The sequence below is a fragment of the Balaenoptera acutorostrata genome, chromosome 8 (assembly GCF_949987535.1).
Source record: "Balaenoptera acutorostrata chromosome 8, mBalAcu1.1, whole genome shotgun sequence".
Classification (NCBI taxonomy): Eukaryota; Metazoa; Chordata; class Mammalia; order Artiodactyla; family Balaenopteridae; genus Balaenoptera; species Balaenoptera acutorostrata.
Genome location: NC_080071.1, coordinates 31,918,568 through 31,939,373, shown reverse-complemented (window position 1 = coordinate 31,939,373; position 20,806 = coordinate 31,918,568). Strand labels below are relative to the sequence as shown.

General features: G+C 37.6%; 1 protein-coding gene across 1 annotated transcript in view; it reads right to left on the bottom strand.

The window, feature by feature from the left end:
- Nucleotides 1-4,116: 4,116 nt before the first annotated feature.
- The window catches only part of ERICH2 (glutamate rich 2), a 31,726-nt gene continuing 15,036 nt past the window's right edge, over nt 4,117-20,806 (bottom strand). Inside the window, exons 4-7 of the mRNA XM_007183258.2 lie at nt 15,591-15,778; nt 12,120-12,177; nt 5,340-5,411; nt 4,117-4,695 (exon numbers count right to left, since the gene is read on the bottom strand). Coding sequence (XP_007183320.1) covers nt 4,574-4,695; nt 5,340-5,411; nt 12,120-12,177; nt 15,591-15,773 — 435 coding nt within the window. The 5' untranslated portion in view covers nt 15,774-15,778 and the 3' untranslated portion in view covers nt 4,117-4,573. The remainder of the gene's footprint in view (nt 4,696-5,339; nt 5,412-12,119; nt 12,178-15,590; nt 15,779-20,806) is intronic.

Here is a 20,806-nt window from a genome sequence, read left to right as displayed (position 1 = left end):
ACTAACACATAATACTTCCTATGGCCAGTGGAATAATCCCCCCACTTCCCAAAGATGTCTATGTCCTAATCCCCAGCACCCATAAATATGTTAGGTTACATGGCAAGGCACAATTAGGGCTACCGATGTAATTAAGGTTGCTAATCAGCTGACATTAAGATAGGGAAGATTACCCTGGACTCTCCAGATGGACCCAAAGTAATTACAAGCCTTTAAGGTAGAAGAGGGAGGAAGGGTGTTGAGAATTTAGCTAAACTATTTCATAATATTGCTGCCTTGGCATTCATTTTGTGTGGCTAAGTGGCCTATAGGGGCCTTGAACTGACACTAGCCTCTCCCTCAAGTGCATGCCCAGATAACAGCCCATGTACTAGACAACAGCCTGCAGATTCACAAGTAAGTGTAAATCCCAGATATGACTTTCCCAGTGCCCCTGATGATAAATAGTCTCTCCTGCTTCCCAGCTCCTTCCCCTGTGCACCCCCCTTAGATAAGACCTCCACAGAGGTTACCAAAACTCTGCTCTTTTTAGTTTGAATCCACCAATCTGGACTTAGCCTAGGAACCCCAAAAGCACTCAGTTGTAGACCCTAAGTAAGACATGCACCTGGGGTCCTGCTGCCCACTCTCTCCTGCACCTTGACACCCCCCACCCCGTGGCCCCTCTTGAGGTGTGCCATGTACCTTCTCTAGGACCCGTGAGTAATAAATACATTTCTCTATTTCACTTTCCCTTGTGGTCTACTTAGCAAATGCTCGTTTCACAAAAATCACAACAGGGGAGAGAGGGCTAGAGAGACGGCAATGTGAAAAGGCGTCAGTCAGACAGTGCTGGTTTTGAACATGGAAGAATGGGGCCCTGAGCCAAGGAATGCAGGAGGGCTCTAGAAGCTGGAAAAGGCAAGGAAACAGATTCCCTCCTAGCGCCTCCAGAAAGAATGGAGTCTTGCTGATACCTTGGTTTTCGCCAAGTGAGATCCATTTTGGATTTCTGACCTCCAGAACTGTAAGATAATCAACTTGTACTGCTTTAAGCCACTAAGTTGCTTTAATTTGTTACAGCATAAAAAACAATATACTTCCTATATTCAACCTGTGTAAGTGAACGACCATATTCTCCAGCAAATCTGCTTTTCTTTCTGTGCTCCTTTTTCAGGGGATATCATCACTATCATGCATCCAGTTATCCAGTTGGGAGTCATCCTTGACCTTCACCTCTCCCCACATTTAATTCATCACCAATTTCTGTCTGTTCTTTCTGCCTCTAAAATAACACCTTTATTCCACTGCATCTCTGCTACTACCTCTTTCAGGCTACAGTACTGAACTCCTAGAATTATGTAACAGTGGAGTTTTGTATTCCACTCCAGTCTGTTCTCTATACTTTCATATATTTAAAAATGGAGATCCATAGGAAGAAATACATTTCACATCAAGATCTAGGACACACACACACACACACACTCTGAACGAAAAGTTTCACAAAACCATAATTCCCATATACTCTTTTGCAATGTGTGCTATTTTCTATTCTATGTATTTAATTAAAAAAAAAAACCCAGCTATTTGTGACTCACTACAGTGATTTCATATCTGACCAATGGATCATGACCTGTAGTTTGAGAACATATTTTTCTACCTGGCTACTAGAATGCTCTTTCTAATATACAATCATTATTTTCCTTAAAATCTCTCAATGGCCTCCCACTACTTTAAGGATAAAGTTCAAACTTTAACACAGCTTGTGAGATCCACCATTTCCCAGCCCCTTTATGAACATAGCTTCATCTGTCTCGGCTCTAACTGGTTCATTTTCATTTTGCAATCCAACCATACCTATTTACTTTCTGGACTCAGAATGTATCTACTGATAGAATGCTCTTCCCCACATCCTCTTCTTGTAGCTAATTCCCCCTCATTCTACCTTCTCAGCTTAGACTCCACTTCCCTCTGAATGCTTTCCCTGGACACCTGGCCCAGGTTAGGTACCCCTCCTGCATGCTCCCTTAGCACCCTGGACTTCCTACCACCCTGCATTTCAACTGTGCCAGTGTTCTTTAAGAGCAGGTATACATAGTAGGCCTTCAGTAAATATTGATTGAATAAATGAAACTATTTTGGTGGGTTCCCATCTTAAGTCCATTGAGTGGACATTTCATACATTTGCAAATTGTTGAATATTTGGATTCTTTCCCACCACTGTAACGTTCTGAAGAAGGCAAAGGTCTGGAACTGAACTGTCTCTATAGATACTTGTTTGCTGATTCATTAAACAGTTTCTACAGTTTAGCTATGTGTGAAGCAGCACAGAACACGGGTTCAAGATTCACTAGATCTCTCATACTGAAACATAACCTAGCATCTCGTAGTCTTAATTTCCTCATCTGAATTCCACTACCCCAGTCAACATTTACCCTTGGATATGCCCAGCATCCCAAATTCAATTTGTGTAACTGATGGGGACAATATAATAGCTTGCTCATAGGACTGAGAAGCCAGTGAGTTAAATAATATAAAATACTTACATAAAACAATATAAAAATACTTTGCAGATTATGTTTAGCTACTAGATTTTATATTTAGCTACCACATACAGACACGCATGCCTATGTCAGGTTATGCCAACACCCCAAATTACACTGATTAAGGAGTACAAGTAGGGAACTTCCCTGGCAGTCCAGTGGTTAAAACCTCGCCTCCCAATGCAGGGGGTGTGGGTTTGATCCCTGGTCGGGGAGCTAAGATCTCACATGCCTCACAGCCAAAAAAACAAAACATAAAACAGAAGCAATATTGCAACAAATTCAATAAAGACTTTAAAAATGGTCCACATCAAAATTAAAAAAACTTAAAAAAACAAAAACAAAAAAAAAGGAGTGCAAGTAGGATGAAGAATATGGATAAAGGGTATATATCCATAAATATGGATTATCCTGCATGATCAAACCTCGCAAATACTTAGATGTAGCTATAATATGGTCTGTGATATCATGGTTTTTTATTCAGAGTTTTTTCCTCAGAACTTGCTAGTTCCTTTAAAAGAAAACTAAAGTTTCACTAGTGTGACTAATTTAGTCTGCAATATCAGTTTTAGGGTATTTAATGACCTTCTTATGGGGAGGGCTCCAAAATCAGGTAAGTGACATCAGATTGACATACGATGGTTTTCCTATGGTAGGAAGGAATAACAAACACCTCACAAATGAAAAGAACAAGTGGTTCTTGTGGTCTCCATCAGCCAGCCCTTCAGTGCTATCCGACTATTTATGTAACTAGATTATACATACCTGTCTTCACTTCTTTCAGATACTCCTATAAAATGGTGTGGCCGAATTCCTCCCTCTGAATGTTAGCACGCTACAAAATGCCCAAAGAATGAATTATGCTTTAAGCATTTTGGATATGACATGATACTGTGCTGATATAAGAATAAAAATTCAAACTGCCTAACCCCAAATCAGATTGGCACACTCAAAACAAATTATTTAGGAATATTTTTCTCATTTTTACATCAGTTACCTTACAACCTAATTTGAAGATGGTGGAAATTCATCAAGGAATACAGAATCAGCAAAATAATGTAGATTGATACATAAATAGTATAATAAAATCTTATAAATATTTTATGAAAGAATATAAACATTGTCATTAACTTTCACCTCATTCATTCACTTGGTATACACATCCCGTTATTTTCCAGGCACTTATCCAGTTGCTAGGGATATAACAGTGAAAAGACAAAGTCCTGCTTATGGAGGTTACGTTTTCTGACAAGAAGGGAGAAGATAAAAAGAACAAATAAATTAGGGGAGGGATAAATTGGGAGTTTGGGATTGACATATATACACACTGCTATATTTAAAATAGATAACCAACAAGGATCTACTGTACAGCACAGGGAACTCTACTCAACATCCTGTAATAACATAAATGGGAAAAGAATTTGAAAAAGAATAGGTATATGTATAACTGAATCACTCTGCTGTACACCTGAAACTAACACAACATTGTAAATCAACTATACTCCAAAATAAAATAAAATAAAATAAAACCTTAAAAAAAAAGAACAAATAATAAGAAAGGTTCAGGTACTGATACATGCTATAAAGAACATGAAACAAATGATATAAAATGCCTAAAGTAGTGGACATGGGAGGGGCTTGGAATATGGATTCTGGAGCCATAATGTCTGTATGCAAATCTAGGCTCTACCGATCAACAGGTATATGATGCTGGGCAAATGACCCACCCTCTCTGTGCCTCAGTTTTCTCATCTGTTGCATGGGGATAACAGTGCTAACCTCATGGGTTTGCTGGATTCAACAAATTAATGTGTATAGAACAGCACCTGGCACATAGTTAGTGCTATGTGTTTTCAATGATTACTTCCCTCTCTGAGTAGCTCACCTTGAGCTAAAATCTAAATATTAAGAAGAAGCTCAAACTAATATAAATTAAAAGAACTCTGTACCAAATAAAGAACAGTTAGACTGAAATGCAGCTCTCTTCTTTATATTTCCATAGTATACAGTAATGAACACACATGAAGATTAAATGATAGCAGCAACTCTCATCACCCATCTTCACATTCATCAGAGCTTTCTTCACTTGGGTCCTCACTGCTCTCCCCTTCACCCTCACCGCTACTGTCTTCTCCACTCTCTTCATCATCTTCCTCCAGATTTTGAGCTTTCTCTGCCACAGAAAGGGAGAGACTTGCTTAAAATGTTTCTTAATATTTCTACCCTGAAAAATCACACTTCTCCTTGTTTCCCCGCCACTAAGAAATACATATTTTTGGAATGTGAGAACTGAGCTGAAATATGCTAACTGCATGTAGGGTCAAAGCAGTTGCACAAAGAAGAACATATTCTTACTGGCATAAAGATGTTTGTGGATTTAAAATAAATTTAAAACATTGGTCTATAAAAATATTTTTTACTACTGTCAACTTAATTCTTACTTAAATAGAATAAGAGTAAAGTGAGATTCAGGCTGATTTAGAGGGTACTGGCTTTGCTTGGAACTGTGGGATAATCCCTTTAGTGCCTGGCGCAGCTAGCAGGTTCTGTTCCCTCTGAGGACTCTGTCAGTGCCCAATACCTTGTGCCCAGGGAGCCTGCTTTGCTTGGGCAGTTCCACCCCACAGAGGAAAGGGAGTCATCTTGACCATCCACAGAGGACAAGCCGGTTTCATGAAACCATCCAAGACGATCATTTAGCCTTTTCTTAACCACTTCCTGAGGATATACTTTGCCAATCTCCTGGGATAATGGATTTTTAAATAGTGACTGCTCATAGTTCTATGAGAAAGAAGTAATTTCAATTTTTAAATTTACCCATCAGCAGCATTTCTTCAATAAGTGAGAAAAACTCCTTGGCCTCCGGATTTTCTGGTTCATAGATTAGGACTGAAAATGGACAACAGAATGCATGTTATTCGTGTTCGAAGTGTTTCAGCAAACAGCCTCTTCAGAATGAGACTGAAACTGTCAATGAGAGTAAGTGAAAATGCACAAAGCAAAACCACCAACAATTATACCATGGGTATATCTAAGCGCAAATAGAGAAAACGTTCTACTTATCTTAGGTGCTTTGTAAGGGAAATAATCCTCATTCTAGTTTCTACCTCCTGTCCAAAGAAGGAAATCTCTATCACTATGAGGCATCCCTCATGGGCCTGTAGCCAAAGTGTTTCTTGACTATAAGCATTCCCCAAACAAGGTACAAATCCCGCAAAACATGGAGACTTTACTAATGACACCCTAGTCATCGCCTACTTAACAGCACTCTCACCTCTTCATCAGACCCATTGTTTTTAAGTGCTATTTATTCCTTTTTGCTGCTCCTTTATGTGAATGTGTCATCTTTCCTTTGGACCATATCAATAGATTCTTTTAGGCCTGTTAGTATGTTACCAATGTCCTAGAGGCCAGAAAGATTTACACCTTTTGTTTCAGAGTTTTCTAGACTAGTTTATTTTTTCAGGTCTTGCTCTACAGATCTCTCTCTCTGCCTTCTTCCTACCTGCCTTGAGGTGTATTCATAATTCTGCATCATCCATTTAAATGTCGTGACTCCTGCGTAATATCTTGATGGCCCCCAGGGGGCACTGAAACATCAAGTGTGCTATTTGCCTGGCTAAGAGTGAGACAGAATTGTGGATGGTTCAACTAGGCCCCAATGGCTCAGAGGCCCTCACCCCATATGGCTTTCATCCTGACACACCAAATCAAGGTCTTTATTTCCTAATTCCTAATATAACAATGTACCATCAATCTGGGTTAGCATGAGTGTGCACCTGCTCAGAACATGCTTTTAAGGCTTCTAGGGGGTATTTATACATCTTTTAAGGCTTCTGATAAAAGTGACTGTTTGTACATTTTAACTTAGACTAAAATAATTTAGCAGTCTAAATCTTTCTCTGAGGCTAAGCCTCTTTCTAGAGCAGAGTTTCTCCAACTTGCTCCTTGAGATACTAGTTTCTTAAGATGTTAATATGTATCTGGGAAACTAGGCTAATGAAGTTAATCAGGTAAAGCTTACAGTAAGGAGCAACTGCAGGATTTTACATAGCCATTAATATGCTCATAACTACTATGGATCTTACAGAGAGGAGAATGTGGTTTCCCCAATTTATTATCCCCATGGAATCCGTTTTTGGTGGAACACTTACTAAGAAATCTTGAACTAATATTCCTTGGAACACAGCTTAGAAAATTTCATGTTGGAGTTAGGATTGTTCCATGGGAGTGGAGTATGGCATCAGCTATTCTCAGGGTTTAACAAAAACTGCTGGCAATTGTCAATTTTCAGAGTGAGGGAAAGGTATGTGCTTTGAAACTTAGCCCTGCAATATCCATCCTAGGTGATAAATAAAAAACTCTTTTTTACTCTTTGACAGGCTAGTAGGGTTTGTAAAAAAGGCAAGAGAAGCCCTTAGCACATGCAGTTGATGTTCTGGGAGTTGTTTCCCAACCGGGGTCCATAAGCAGAGGCCGGTATGGACCCTGAAGAAAGACTGTCGGATGTGAACCCTGGCTCTGCCACTGTCTAGCTGGGTCACCTTGGGGAAAGTATTTAATGCCTCTGTACCTCAGTTCCCTTGTCTGTAATAATACTATTGACCACATCAGGCTGTTCTGATGAATCAAACAGATAATACAGATAAAGATAAATACTTAGTTTAGTCCTTGGTGCACGGTAGGTGCTGAATAAATGTTGATTATTAGTTTTCCTGGAGTGGTTCTGGGCCTGGAGAAAGGCTCGGTTCCCTCCTAAGTGTGCAGTGGGTGCCTCCCTCTGGCTGAAGGGCTGGGGCAGGGAGCTGGGGATTCTGCTGCCCACGGAGCTCTAAGGCCCTCAGACAGGAGGCTATGCTAGGGTAGACAGACTGTTGGTCTTGTTCACTGTTGCAGCCCTAAGAGAGTACCTGACACAGAGGTGGAGCCTTCAAAACATTAAAAAAAAAAAAAAAAAAAAGGAAAAGAAGAATATAGACAACTGAATAGGAAGCAGTCCTTTTATGCCTTGATAAAATTATACTCTAGTCTAATAAGAAAGGGTGATTTATTTTACTCAAAAATAAATAAAAAACTTTATAGGAACTTTCTTTTCTGAAGATACATCTGTATTTGTGTTAGACCCATAATGATGAGAACCATTTTGGTTTTCAGGCCATTATTCTTAAACATTTACAATTATTATAATTGACAGAGTAGGTCTTCAAGGCTTAAAAGTTATTTTTGTAGAATCCTGGGCTGCCTGTGAGCAGATGTGTTGGCACCCTGAGATGACTGGGCTGCAGGTAAAGAGACTAAGAAATGGGAAGATTGACAGAAAATCTCACAGTCAATCATGAGATAAATGAAGAAAAGTACTTGGGACTCTTGACTTGCAGTCTCATTTAAAAACCACTTTTCCAAGGCTTCACCAACAACTTTTTTAGAAGGCAGGATAAAAAGAAAAGAACCCATTTGCACCTGGGATGCAGGATGGGAAGCCCTGCAGCCACGTGAAGATACAAATGACTATACCGTGATTGGATGGCAAGAAAACACACCAGGAACTGGAGACTTTATTCAAGAGAATCGATTTGTAAAACATTTCTGCAGGGACAAAGATGCAGTATTTCATATAAACTAGTTGCCTTAGATACAAATAAAAAATATATTAGTCAACTTATAGGAGCCATTTCAATCTGATTGATTCATAAAAGCATCTCTTTTCCAAGTCTCTGCCTACTTAACCAGAAGTATAAGCTTATTAGTCAAATGAGGAAATGGAAATATAGCAAGAAATCATAGGCTCTCAAGCCAGACCTGGGATCTAATCCTAGCTTTACCACTGGGTAGCTGTGTGACTTTGGGTGAATTAGTTCTCCTTGCTAGCCTCACTTTGCTCATCTGTAAAATGGGGTTAATCATATCTGCTAATGGAATTGCTGTAAGAATTAAACAATGTATGTTTAATGTTCCCATAGTAGGTGTTCAATATATACATATATAAATACATAAAAATGTAAATACACAATCTATGTTTACATGCATAACTTTATAAATATATATAGAGAGAAAGGTGGAGTGTTCCATGGAAGAGCTAGAAGATGGGGGAAAAAAGAGACCAAAGAATATCTATGCTGTAGAGAACAGACTTGTGGTTGCCAAGGGGAGGGTGGTGAGGGAGGGATTGACTGGGAGTTTGGGGTTAGTAGATGCAAACTATTATATATAGAGTGGATAAACAACAAGATCCTACTGTATAGCACAGAGAACTATATTCAATATCCTGTGATAAACTATAATGGAAAAGAATATGAAAAAGAATGTATACATACATATGTATAACTGAATCACTTTGCTGTATAGTAGAAATTAACACAACATTGTAAATCAACTATCCTTCAAAAAATTTTTTAGAAAAAGAATATCTATGCTGTAAGAATTTACATATAATATTTTGGGGTCCATGCTAGATGAAAAGAATTTGTTTTGTCTGTTGCTCTGAACACAGAGAGGGACTTTGGGTAAGCCCTCAGCCAAGTGTTCCTATTGGCATCAAAGAACTAGCACTTCCTTCTCCCTGGAACACAGTCTGTCTACAACTCTTTGTTCTTCCTTGAACTTGCCTGGCTTTGCAAAACCGGGGCCTCCCTAATTTTTACATCCTTGGCTGGCAATCTGCCTCAGGGGTAGCCAATCTTACTTTGCACACCCCTGCTCTCTACCCACATTCTCTGGGCCTTTTTGCCCACATTTCCCATCAGCCTCTTCTTCCTCTTGGGAGCAGCTCTTTCCCATTTGGCTCCCTGGATCACGGTGCCTGTCTTAGGGCACTCCACAGCTTCTTTTCCTAGAGTTTAGTCCTTAGTTTTAGAGGCACCACTATTTGCCATGGACAGAAAAGAGTAAAGAGCATTACTGGATGAGCCGTAAGAGTGCAAACCACGTCTGATATCAACCCCAAAAGGGTTTAGAGCATGTGTGCTCTGAGTTCTGCTTTCTCTCCAGCTCCCAGCATAATGTCTGGTACAGAGTTAGTGCTCAATATTTACTGGTTGGAAGGAAGGGAGTGAGTTTTTAAAGGAATATAACCCCATAAGATATATCAGTTTGAACTTTTTCATCCCCACTGACCTGGCACTTAATGCATGTGCACTGGTATGTCAGTTCCATAAGCATTATACTGAGCGCCTGCTGTTTACAGTTTGGGCTAACAGCCAAAACTTACTGACAGATGTGGTGGTATCAGTGTCTATATTTTGTAAGCTTTAGCCAGGGGCTTTTCTAAAATGATTGATGAATATAAAAATATAATATAATATGTAAATTTTCCTACAATTAGGCTCCACAAGAAAAACTCAGAGAACTGGGAGCTAGAGCTACAAAATCACTCCCTTCTATACCAGCCACACAGAGAAGAAAAGTAGTTGAGGGAAAAGGAGGCTGGGGTATCAGTTCTGGCTGTGTCACTTGCTCCCTGAGCAGGGCTGCACAAACTGCTTAACCTCTCTCTGCTTCAGTTTCATTATTTATAAAAACAGAGGATTGGACATGATTCTCTCTCTAAGGATTCTTTCTGATTGGAAATTCTGTTTGTGGGCCACCAGAAACAGTTTTGTTTTTTTTTTTTTTTTTTAATTTTATAGCTACTATATTTATTTATTTCTTTATTTTTGGCTGTGTTGGGTCTTCAGTTCGTGCGAGGGCTTTCTCTAGTTACGGCAAGTGGGGGCCACTCTTCATCGCGGTGCAGGGACCGCTCTTCATCGCGGTGCGCAGGCCTCTCACCATCGCGGCCCCTCCCGTTGCGGGGCACAGGCTCCAGACGCGCAGGCTCAGTAGTTGTGGCTCACGGGCCCAGCTGCTCCGTGGCATGTGGGATCTTCCCAGACCAGGGCTCGAACCCGTGTCCCCTGCATTAGCAGGCAGATTCTCAACCACTGCGCCACCAGGGAAGCCCCCCAGAAACAGTTTTGATTGAAATATTTTATTTGATGGCTCTAAATGTCAAAAGTGCTTGAAAGGATTAAACAAGGCAAATTATTTTGGATATGAGATAGGTAGCGTTAAAGCATTCAAGAAACCCATTTTAAAAATTAGCTGATGATTTAAGAAATACTGTATCCACAGTGGGGACTCTGTGAGGCAAGGGAGAGTAGACCCCATGTCCCTACACTACATTTTCACTACAAGATTTTAACCATAAGACAGGTCTACAATAGTTAATATTTCAAGTCCATTATTAATAAAGTTTAATTGTAGAGTTGCCATTTTCTCCTTTAAAATAACTAAGACTAAATGAAGTAAGAGAAAAAGATGGGCAAAATAGTTGAAAAGATTATGGATTTTGACAGAGAGCTGGAATCTTTCAAAATCATTAGATAGACTTTCTAAAATTGGAAAATACAATCCTTGAAATTAAGAATTCACTAGATAGTTTTAACAGCAGATTGGACACAGCAAAAGAGAGGATAAATTAACTCAAAAACAGGTCAATAGAAGATATCCAAACTGAAGCACAGAAATAGAAAGAAATGGAAAAAACAGAGCTGAGTATAAGATACATGTGGGACACCATGAAAAAAAGTCTAATTTATGTGTAATTGGAGACCCAGGAAGAGAAGAGAGAGAATATGGCAGAGGCAATCTTTGAAGGTTAATGGCCAAGAAATCCTCAAAGTTGATGAAAACATCAACCCACAGAGTTAAGAAACTCAGCAAACCTCTCAAACCTTTCTTTGCTTAAATACGAAGAAAACCACCACCATTGTGAACGTCAAGTCAAACCACTAAAACCCAAAGACAGAAAAATAAGGTAGTTCACATCATTCCTCTACTCAAAAGTGTCCAGTGGTTTCCCACCTCACTCAGAGAAAAAGCCAAGGTCCTTAAGCTGCGAAAGGTGTTATGCAATCTGCACAACCCCTGACCTGTAAGCTCTCCGACCTCATCTCCTATCACACTTCCACTGGCTTATTCTCAGCATATTTGCTATTAGTCTTGCCTGGGACACACTTCCTCCAGATGACAGGACTCACTTCCTCAACTTCTTCAGGTGTTTGCTCTAGTCTTCCAGTGAGGCCTTCCTAGACCATCCTACTTAAAACTGCTTTGTCTCCCTCCCAGTATTTTCTACTCCTTCTTCCCTGCTTTATTTTTCTCCATAGCACCTATCATCTGTGACACGCTAGTTACAGATAAATTTGTTATCTGTCTGAAACTAGATATAAATGTGGGATCGTTCTCTGTCCAGTGCCTAGAACAGTGCCTGGCACACGTAGGTACTCAAATATTTGTGGAATAATTGCATGTTAAGTAAGGCTTCCTGCACTACACAACACGTCTTTGAATCTAAAGGCATAATGCTACTAACCCGTTATCACGAGGCTAAGGATTTTGACTTATTTTCTAATGGTGTAATTAGTCTCTGTCATTTTATCCCACTCAAAGTTACTCTAGAAGTCTAAATTAGTCCTTATACCAATTTTTACTATCAAGGATTCACTGAGACACTATCAGAGAATTCACTAGATGTATGATAATCAAACCATCTTACATATTATGGAATGTATTTGGAAACAGAGAAGGTTGGAAAACGGAAAAGTATTTTGTACTTACTCATCTGACATAATTTTTTTGCCAAACGGTAGTCTTGGCCCATTTCTGCTCTCAGGAACTGGAAAACATTCAGAAAGTCTTCAGCTATGTAGTTTCACAGAGAATTTAAATGTCAATTATAAACTCCCTAGAAAACATTCCATTAATGATTAACTATTTTGCTTTTAACTTTTACTTGTTTTTCCAGGACTGAGTCTGTAATCAGGCAGTTAATGAGGACTATTTAAGGACTATTTAAGGCCACACAGACTAAGTATGATAGCTCTGCTTTGCTGCAGCCACACAGTGTACACACTACTGAACAATTTGAGAATACATAGGTTGATTCAACTGGCATAGACTCTGAAGACTTTAATCACTTTAATATCCCTTTGGTTCAGATACAGCTTTTATTTGTGAACTTAATCCATAATTACATGACAATACTTAGTAAAAAATATAGATTTACAATTATGTATATTCAATATTTTCCAGTAGTGATTGCCCTTATACCATCTAGTTTTGCTTTTACTATTTTTATTGTATTTTTTTATTACAAAGTAATATTTGTATGCATATTTGTATGTATATTTTTGCAGATAGGAAATTTAAATGCTAAATAAACACATTCTGTCCCCAATTAAATAGCATCTATATTTTTCCATTTAGAGATGTTTATTTTTAACATCTCCATGAACATTGTTTTAGTATTTTTTCCATAAATGAACACATATATATTTACAAAAACTACGATTATTCAATAACTTTTAAAAAATACACCACATATCATGGTCATTTTCTCCCCATGGAATTAAATATTCTTGTATATTCTTTTACTTACTTAGGCTCCACAATTTACTGATCTTCTATTATTAGTTATTTAGACACCTTCCATTAAAAAAAGAAGCCTACACTCGGTTAGTTGTTATTGCTTGTGTGTCACATATTCTGAAACATTTGCAGGTACACTAGGTTTACTCTGCAAGAGATAGGGACATGAAGTAATATTAAAGAGTCTTTGGCTGGTTTTGATCTGCATATGAGTATTAAGAAACTGAGGCCGCAGAAAGAATCACTAGAATGAGCAGATGGAATACTCACTGGACCTCACACAGGGCTGAGAAGAACTCATGTTCTCTCCAGCCAGAGTGGAAGGTTCTTTTAATACAGAGAGCACTGGGAAGAGTCCTCATAAGGGTATTGCCTTAGTAGTGTCCCTACACTATAAAGGTTGCCCTGGATCCTCCCAACAAAGTTAAAAAGCAAAACTCAAAAGGAGAAACCTATTTCCAAGTAACTCAACTGTCCCAGATCAAAGTCCAACAACAAAAGTTTGTATCCAAGGACATAAAATTTACAACATCTAGGATTTGGTAAAAAATTACCAGGCATGCAAAGATGCAGGAAAATATGACCTATAGGCAGGAGAAAACTTAATCAATAGAAACTGACCTAGAGTTGACAGAGATGATAGCATTGCAGACAAACATGTTAAAATAGCCATTATAAAAAAAAAAATAGCCATTATAAATATATGCCATATGCTCAAGATTAGAGAAAATCTGAACATGATGAGGCGAGAAATGATAGTTACAAAAGTATTTAAAGAAACCTTCTAGAGATGATAAACAGGATACCTAAAATGAATATATATATATATATATATAGGGCTAGGGAGGGAGAGGGAGAGAAGGAGGGAGATGGACTTAACAGCAGATTATAACTGCAAAGAAAAGATCATGAACTTGAACACAGAGCATTAGAAATTTCTAAAATAAAATACATTGAGGGACTTCCCTGGTGGTCCAGTGGTAAAGAATCTGCCTTCCAATGTAGGGGACATGGGTTCGATCCCTGGTTGTGGAACTATGTGGGGCAACTAAGCCTGCACACCACAACTAGAGAGCCCGCGTGCCACAACTAAGACCCAGTGTAGCCAAAAATAAATAAATAAATACATATTTTATAAAATCTATAGAGAAAAACAGGAGACAAAGGGAACATCAGTGACTTTTGGGACAGTATTGGGTGGTCTAACATATGTATAATTGTAGCCCAGATGAAGAGAGGGAGGGCTGAGATCAGAAAAAATATTTGAAGACTTAATTACTGAACATTTTCCAAACCTGGTGAAAACTATAAACTCATAGGTCCAAGAATCCAATGAACAGAAGAAATAGGCCACATCAAGGCATATCATAATTAAATTGCCAAAAATAATACATATGAAAACAATTTGGAAGATGGTAAAAAAGACATATACATGTAAATAAAAATAAGAATAACAGCAGACATCTTGTCTAAAGCTATGCAAAATGTGAGAAATGGAGCAACCTTTCAAAGTACTAAAAAAAACCTGCCCCCCCCCCTTAGAATCTCCAGCTATCAAATCCTTTAAAAATGAAGGTGAAATTAAGACTTTTCAGACAAACAAAAACTGAGAGAATTCATTTCCAGCAGAACTGCATTATAAGAAATAGTAAGGGAAGCTTTTCAGGTAAAAGGAAAATAATATCAGGTAGAAATTTGGATCTACACAGAGCTATGAAGAACACCAGAAATGTCTTCCAAAAAAAGATATTTTCCATTAAAAAAAATCACTTTAAAAGATAGCTAACCATCTAAAACAAAAAGAACAATGTATTGTGGGGCTTATAACACATGTACAAGTAAAACATATGACAACAAAAATACAAAGGATGAGAAGGGGGAAATTAAAATATACTGTTATGAAATTCTTATGATATACATGAAGTTGTGTAATATTAATTAAAGGTAGACTGTGACACCACAACAAGTGAGGTAAAACTGTTTTGTTCTCCATAGAATTATCAGCAAACGTTTACGTACAATTTTCGCATGTGACGTTTCAGGCTTCAATGCCTTTGCCAATGTTGTTTCCTATGCCAGGAACACCTCCTTGATATGTTTACCAGATGAATTCCTACACGTCCCTCTTCAAGTTTCTAAGATTCCATTCATGTCTCTTCCTCTAAAAATCTTTCCTTTACCCCCCGTTTCTCCTGCTTCTTTTCTCAATTAGTCACTTAATCCTCCCAGTTCCCAGAGAACTTTACAAACACCTCTACTAGCACATATTTCATTTTATTATAAATTGCATTATATACAAAATATGTGCCTGTTAGTTCTCAAGGGTAAGGTCATGTCTTTCTTATTTATCTCTAAATATCCCAAGTAACTAGCATGGTACCCAGTAAGTAGAAAGTTTTTCTTAAAGCAGTCTTTGAAGAGTTTTATGCCAAAACTTCTCTTATTCCTGCTTCTGCCTTTACCAGAATACTTTGAGTCACTTCTAGAAGCTTCTCTCACCTCTACCCTGGTGAAAGTAGTAAGAAAGATGAGCAACGAGGTAAGCATCTGTGTGTGGGCAAGGATATTTTAACTATTTTTTTTAGTTTGCGAGACTATATACTATTCAGCTATTTTAATATTTTTAAGTTTCTTGAGTTATAACATACGAGTAAAACTTACTTCTGTCATTAACTCTAATGGGGCATGAGTATCCTTATTAGGGTTACTGTCTTCCTCATTATCTTCATCACTAGTATCATCCTCACCATCATCATCTGTTGACTCAGACAACTTATCATCAGTATCCTCAGGGAAACATTCATTATTTTTCTCCTGCTCCGTAATGACTACATTTTTGCTCATTTCACCTAGAAAAGAATACATATAATTTAATCAATAAATATTGAAACGTATTCAAAAATTTAAAATGGTCACTCCTAAATTATAATGTAGCAAGTGTACATGTTTACTATATGCCCTCCTGTTCTGGATTTTTTTTTCATGACTAAACATCACTGAAATAAATTTACCTGATTTCCATTTCTGAAAAAGGTAATAAAACTGCTAAGTGAGACAGGAAAAACCCCAAACCGATAATACTGAGCTGATGTTAGTGTTGTTTGGTGTTTGAAATTGTAATAAATGGAAAACAGTTTTGTTTATAAAGAATATAATAACTTCCAGAAAAAAGAAATTAATGCTATTCTATCCACAGAAATACTTTTCTTAAATTGTTCTTATAGGAATGTAAATGCAAAATAAAGAGCTTGGAAAGTAAAAGTAAGACTATAGAGGTTGAAAAGTAATTCTTCTTAGGCAATTAGTCACTGCTTGGATGCTTGAGAATAAAGTTCTCTCTCTCTCTGTACACACACACACACACACACACACACACACACATACACACACAAATTAGGAAGAGATACATGTGAAGTGTTCCAGATATAACCAGAAGTTACATAACATTATTAATGATTTTTCTTAATGTCAAGTCATAGTACCTACGACCAAACATAGATGACTGAAAAATAAAAAATAAGCACTACTCTGACTACCCATTCGGTGCCCAGCACTATGTTGAGCCCCAGGAACACAAAAATGAACAGTCATTGACCTCAGAGTTCTCACACTCTAACTGGGGAGTCAGAAACATAATTATAAAACAGTATGGCAGTAAGTGATAAAGATGTGTACTAGGTACATGGGAGACCAAAGGAGAGCCCCATCCTGGTCTGAGTGGATTAGTTTTTCCAAGGAGAGGGGACAGCATGAACCAGTGAAAAAAGACTGTGTGTGGAGCTACAAGCACTTTGTTGTTGCGTATGGGTCAAAGTTGAGGCTGAAATGGTGACAGATGTAGCCAGAGGGGTACAAGCTGGATAATGGAGTCTTGTGGGCCTTGGAGTTAGAACTTTATCCTAAGAATGAAGGATTTAAAAGTAGGGAAACAAAGTAGTCATGAAAGATTTAAGTAGGGAAACAAGTATGATCAATTCTGAATTTCTGAAGGAATACCTGGATACCAGGGTGGAAAGTGTATTTGAAGGCAGACAGAAAAAAAAAAAAAAACAGCAGGGAGAGAGGTGGTCAGAGGTGTCTTTAAAAAGTCCAGGTGAAACAGATGGCTGACAGGTCATTGTTAAAATAGGGATTGAGAGGAGGAGACATATTAGAGAAATATTTAAGAGGTAAAACCTCCATGGCACAAGCTATTGAAACATTTTCCAAATTTCAGTAATATACTATCTTCATCCATTTTGCTATATGAGAGTATCACCTATACTATTTACTTAATTTTTTTTTAATTTACTTTTTTAACTTGGGAATTTTGCCAGATCATAAATATTATCATCCACAAAACTGATGGAGGCACTAATGAAAGTAAGATATAATAATCATAGCAAATATTATATGCTATTACTCTTCTGAATACTACATATATTAACTCATTTAATTCTCTCACCAGCTCAGTGAGGTGTGTACTAGTTTTATCCCATTCATAGATGAAACTGAGAGACAGACAGGTTAAATAACTTGCCCAACTTCACACCACTAATTAGGGTAGATCTGGGAGTCAGTTTGGCTCTGGAGTCCATATTCTTAACCAGGTCTTATATTATAGTATATTAAAATATACTACTTTAAAGTAATTTTAAAAAAATTTACGCTGTGTTTCCTAAAATTATCTCTTTGGGAAACACTATTGAGCTTGCCAAGTTTTTTGGCTCTACAGATGAATTTCACAGTTTCAACCTTAACTTGTGCTACATCATCCCCTTCTTGTAAGACTTTGAGAGTCTGGGAAGTCTTGAGATGTCTTCTTTGATGGGAGTGTGGCCATGAGCTACTCTAAATAGTGTAGAAACACTGGTGTTAGAAAGAAGAAAATGAGGAAATCTAGGAAAGGTTGAGAGAGGACAATGTTAAGAAAAAGCAGGCCAAAAAAAGAAAAAGTTGGGAAAACTCCTCACTTGAAGCAAAAGGTACTATCTATCCTCAAAAGGGATAACAAGTCCTTCCAAGAGTGGGATGCCTGGGCTATTCAGTCTATCTACCTGTTTCCTTTACATTCTCTGTCGGCTCATAACCACTCTAATCTTCCAATGTGTACCCAGCCTGTTCACCGACTCATCACACTGGTGTCATCAGGGATGGTCGTAATAGGGAATTAAGAACTTTATGTGATGTCACAGGAACTCATTCAATTCACAAACACTGAGTATCATGAGAGAGGTTTCCTGATCCCTAGATCTAAGGTAGTTCTCCCTCTTCCAGGTGCCATTTATTTATATTATAGCACCCATCCCAGTCCCAATAGTTGGCTATCTATGTGAACTCCATAAGGGCAAAGATCTTGGCCATTTGCTAACTATTATATCCACAGCTTCTAAACAAGTGCCTGGCACTCAGTAAACCATTGTTGAATGGACGGAACTTGTTAATGTTTTCACAGGTATTTCAAATCATTCTAAAATTGAATACCCTATCATTATCATTTTATGTAATGTATACCCATGGATCCCACCTGACTGCATATCAGAATCATCCGGTACCTGAGTTTGAAAAATTACTGATTCCCACAACCCGCTCCAGACCTACGAGTTGTCGACATCCCAAAGGTCCTAGAGAAGGAGGGCTGAATTAGAAGCTACAGTTACTCAAATAAAACTAATATTATTACCTGTGCTTTCTTTTAAGAAGGAAGATGACCGTATCTTAGACTGTAGATTTGTTTCTATATATTTATTTTCAATACTCTTTGGAGATACTCTATTTTCGGTAAAATTCTTTAAAGAGACTTTACTTTCAATATTTTTTGAAGAGACTTCCTTACTAAATGTTAAAGTAGATAGTGAAAAAACACTTTTCTAGGTCACAATTCTGTTTAAGGTTCTATATGGGTTCATACATACATTTAATATAAACACGCAATATAACACACCAACAATAAATAGCTAAAATGCAATATCTTCTTTGTGGAAAAGCATTAAAAATAAGTTTTACTAATGATTAAAATTCTATCTCTATTGGGCATTTGTCATTGTGTAATGATTCTTAGAATCTTTTCAGAGTTAACATAGAGCATATACGCAATCCATTACCTGAATGTTCCTGGCATATCATTGTGATATGATGGAATAAAACTATTTAAGGAATACTAGCCTTCAGGTTTCTTTTTTCTTTTTTTTTTTTAAGTTTGTAAGTCAGTTCTTACCATTGCTAAATGCTATGCTTGGGACTTCCCTGGTGGCGCACTGGTTAAGGATCTGCCTGCCAATGCAGGGGACAAGGGTTCGATCCCTCGTCTGAAAAGATCCCACATGCTGTGGAGCACCTAAGCCCATACACCACAACTACTGAGCCTGTGCTCTAGAGCATGCGAGCCACAACTACTGAGCCCGTGTGCCACAACTACTGAAGCCCGCACACCTAGAGACCATGCTCCACAACGAAAAGCCACTGCAATGAGAAGCCTGCGCACCACAACGAAGAGTAGGCCCCCCCTTGTCACAACTAGATAAAGCCCACGTGCAGCGACAAAGATCCAACGCAGCTATAAATAAATAAATTTAAATTTAAAAAAATAAATGCTATGCTTATGGAGTCCAACACTAATATTAACCCCTGGTCATAATACAAAGTAGCCTGCTTTTTCATTAAATGGCTGAGATAAAAATGGGTTAATTTTCTCTTTTAGCCTTCAAGCCTGATACCTCATGTCAACAGATAACACACTGAGACAGAGGATTCTTGTGTGGTGCACTCTGTTTACAAAGACAGGCACCCATGTTGGCGGAAAAATAACCCCAAGTTCATTTTTTGTATCTCCTTTAATGTGATTATTTTAATATGTCTCCTGTACTGAGTTTAAAAAATTCAACTTCTAGTTTTCATGGAAAGATATAAAAAGATGTAAAGTGTTATTATTTTTTCCCCTAAGTTATGGTAGCTCTGTTTTATCCCTATTGAAATGTGAATCTAGAACATTAGTAGTGAAGTTAGTGATTTGCACAGTGCTTTAGCAAATATGCTGAACAGCTTGTTATATTCTTAATACTATGGGAGGGAATGGAATCTTCACCTCCCCAGTATATGCTGCTAAAGCAAAACCCCACTCTGTTGATGAAAAATACAAAGCAAAGATGATTTACATTTGTTCTACCTCTGCCCTCCTTGATTTTCTAATTGTGAAAGAGAGCATCCAAGAAGAAACCCTACACATGAAAAGTTGAGAAGTCACTTAAGTATTCAGTTTCTAGCATGGTGAGAGTCCTATTATGCCAAAGGTCACCACAAGTAATTACTAGAATTCATATACTCTAATATCTAATCTAGATAAAAGGAGGATTTCACTGCCTTTTCCCAGCCACAAATTACAGTATTTCATTGAATCTAAGATACCATTTTTTCTTCCTCTTTTTTTTTTTTTTTAAATTGAACTATAGTTGATTTACAATGTTGTGTTAGTTTCAGGTGTACAGCAAAGTGATTCAGATACATATATATATACACACATATATATATGTATCTTTTTCAGATTCTTTTCCTTTATAGGTTATTATAAGATATTGAATATAGTTCCCTGTGCTATATAGTAGGACCTTGTTGTTTATCTATTTTATATATAGTAGTGTGTATCTGTTAATTCCATATTCCTAATTTATCCCTCCCCACTTTTCCCCTTTGGTAATCATAAATTTGTTTTCTAGGTTTGTGAGTCTGTTTCTGTTTTGTAAATAAGTTTATTTGTATTATTTTTTAGATTCCACATATAAGTGATGTCATATAATATTTGTCTTTCTCTGTCTGACTTACTTCACTTAGTATGATAATCTCTAGGTCCATCCAAAGATATCACCTATTTATTATAAGACATACTGTTATTAAGAAAGAAA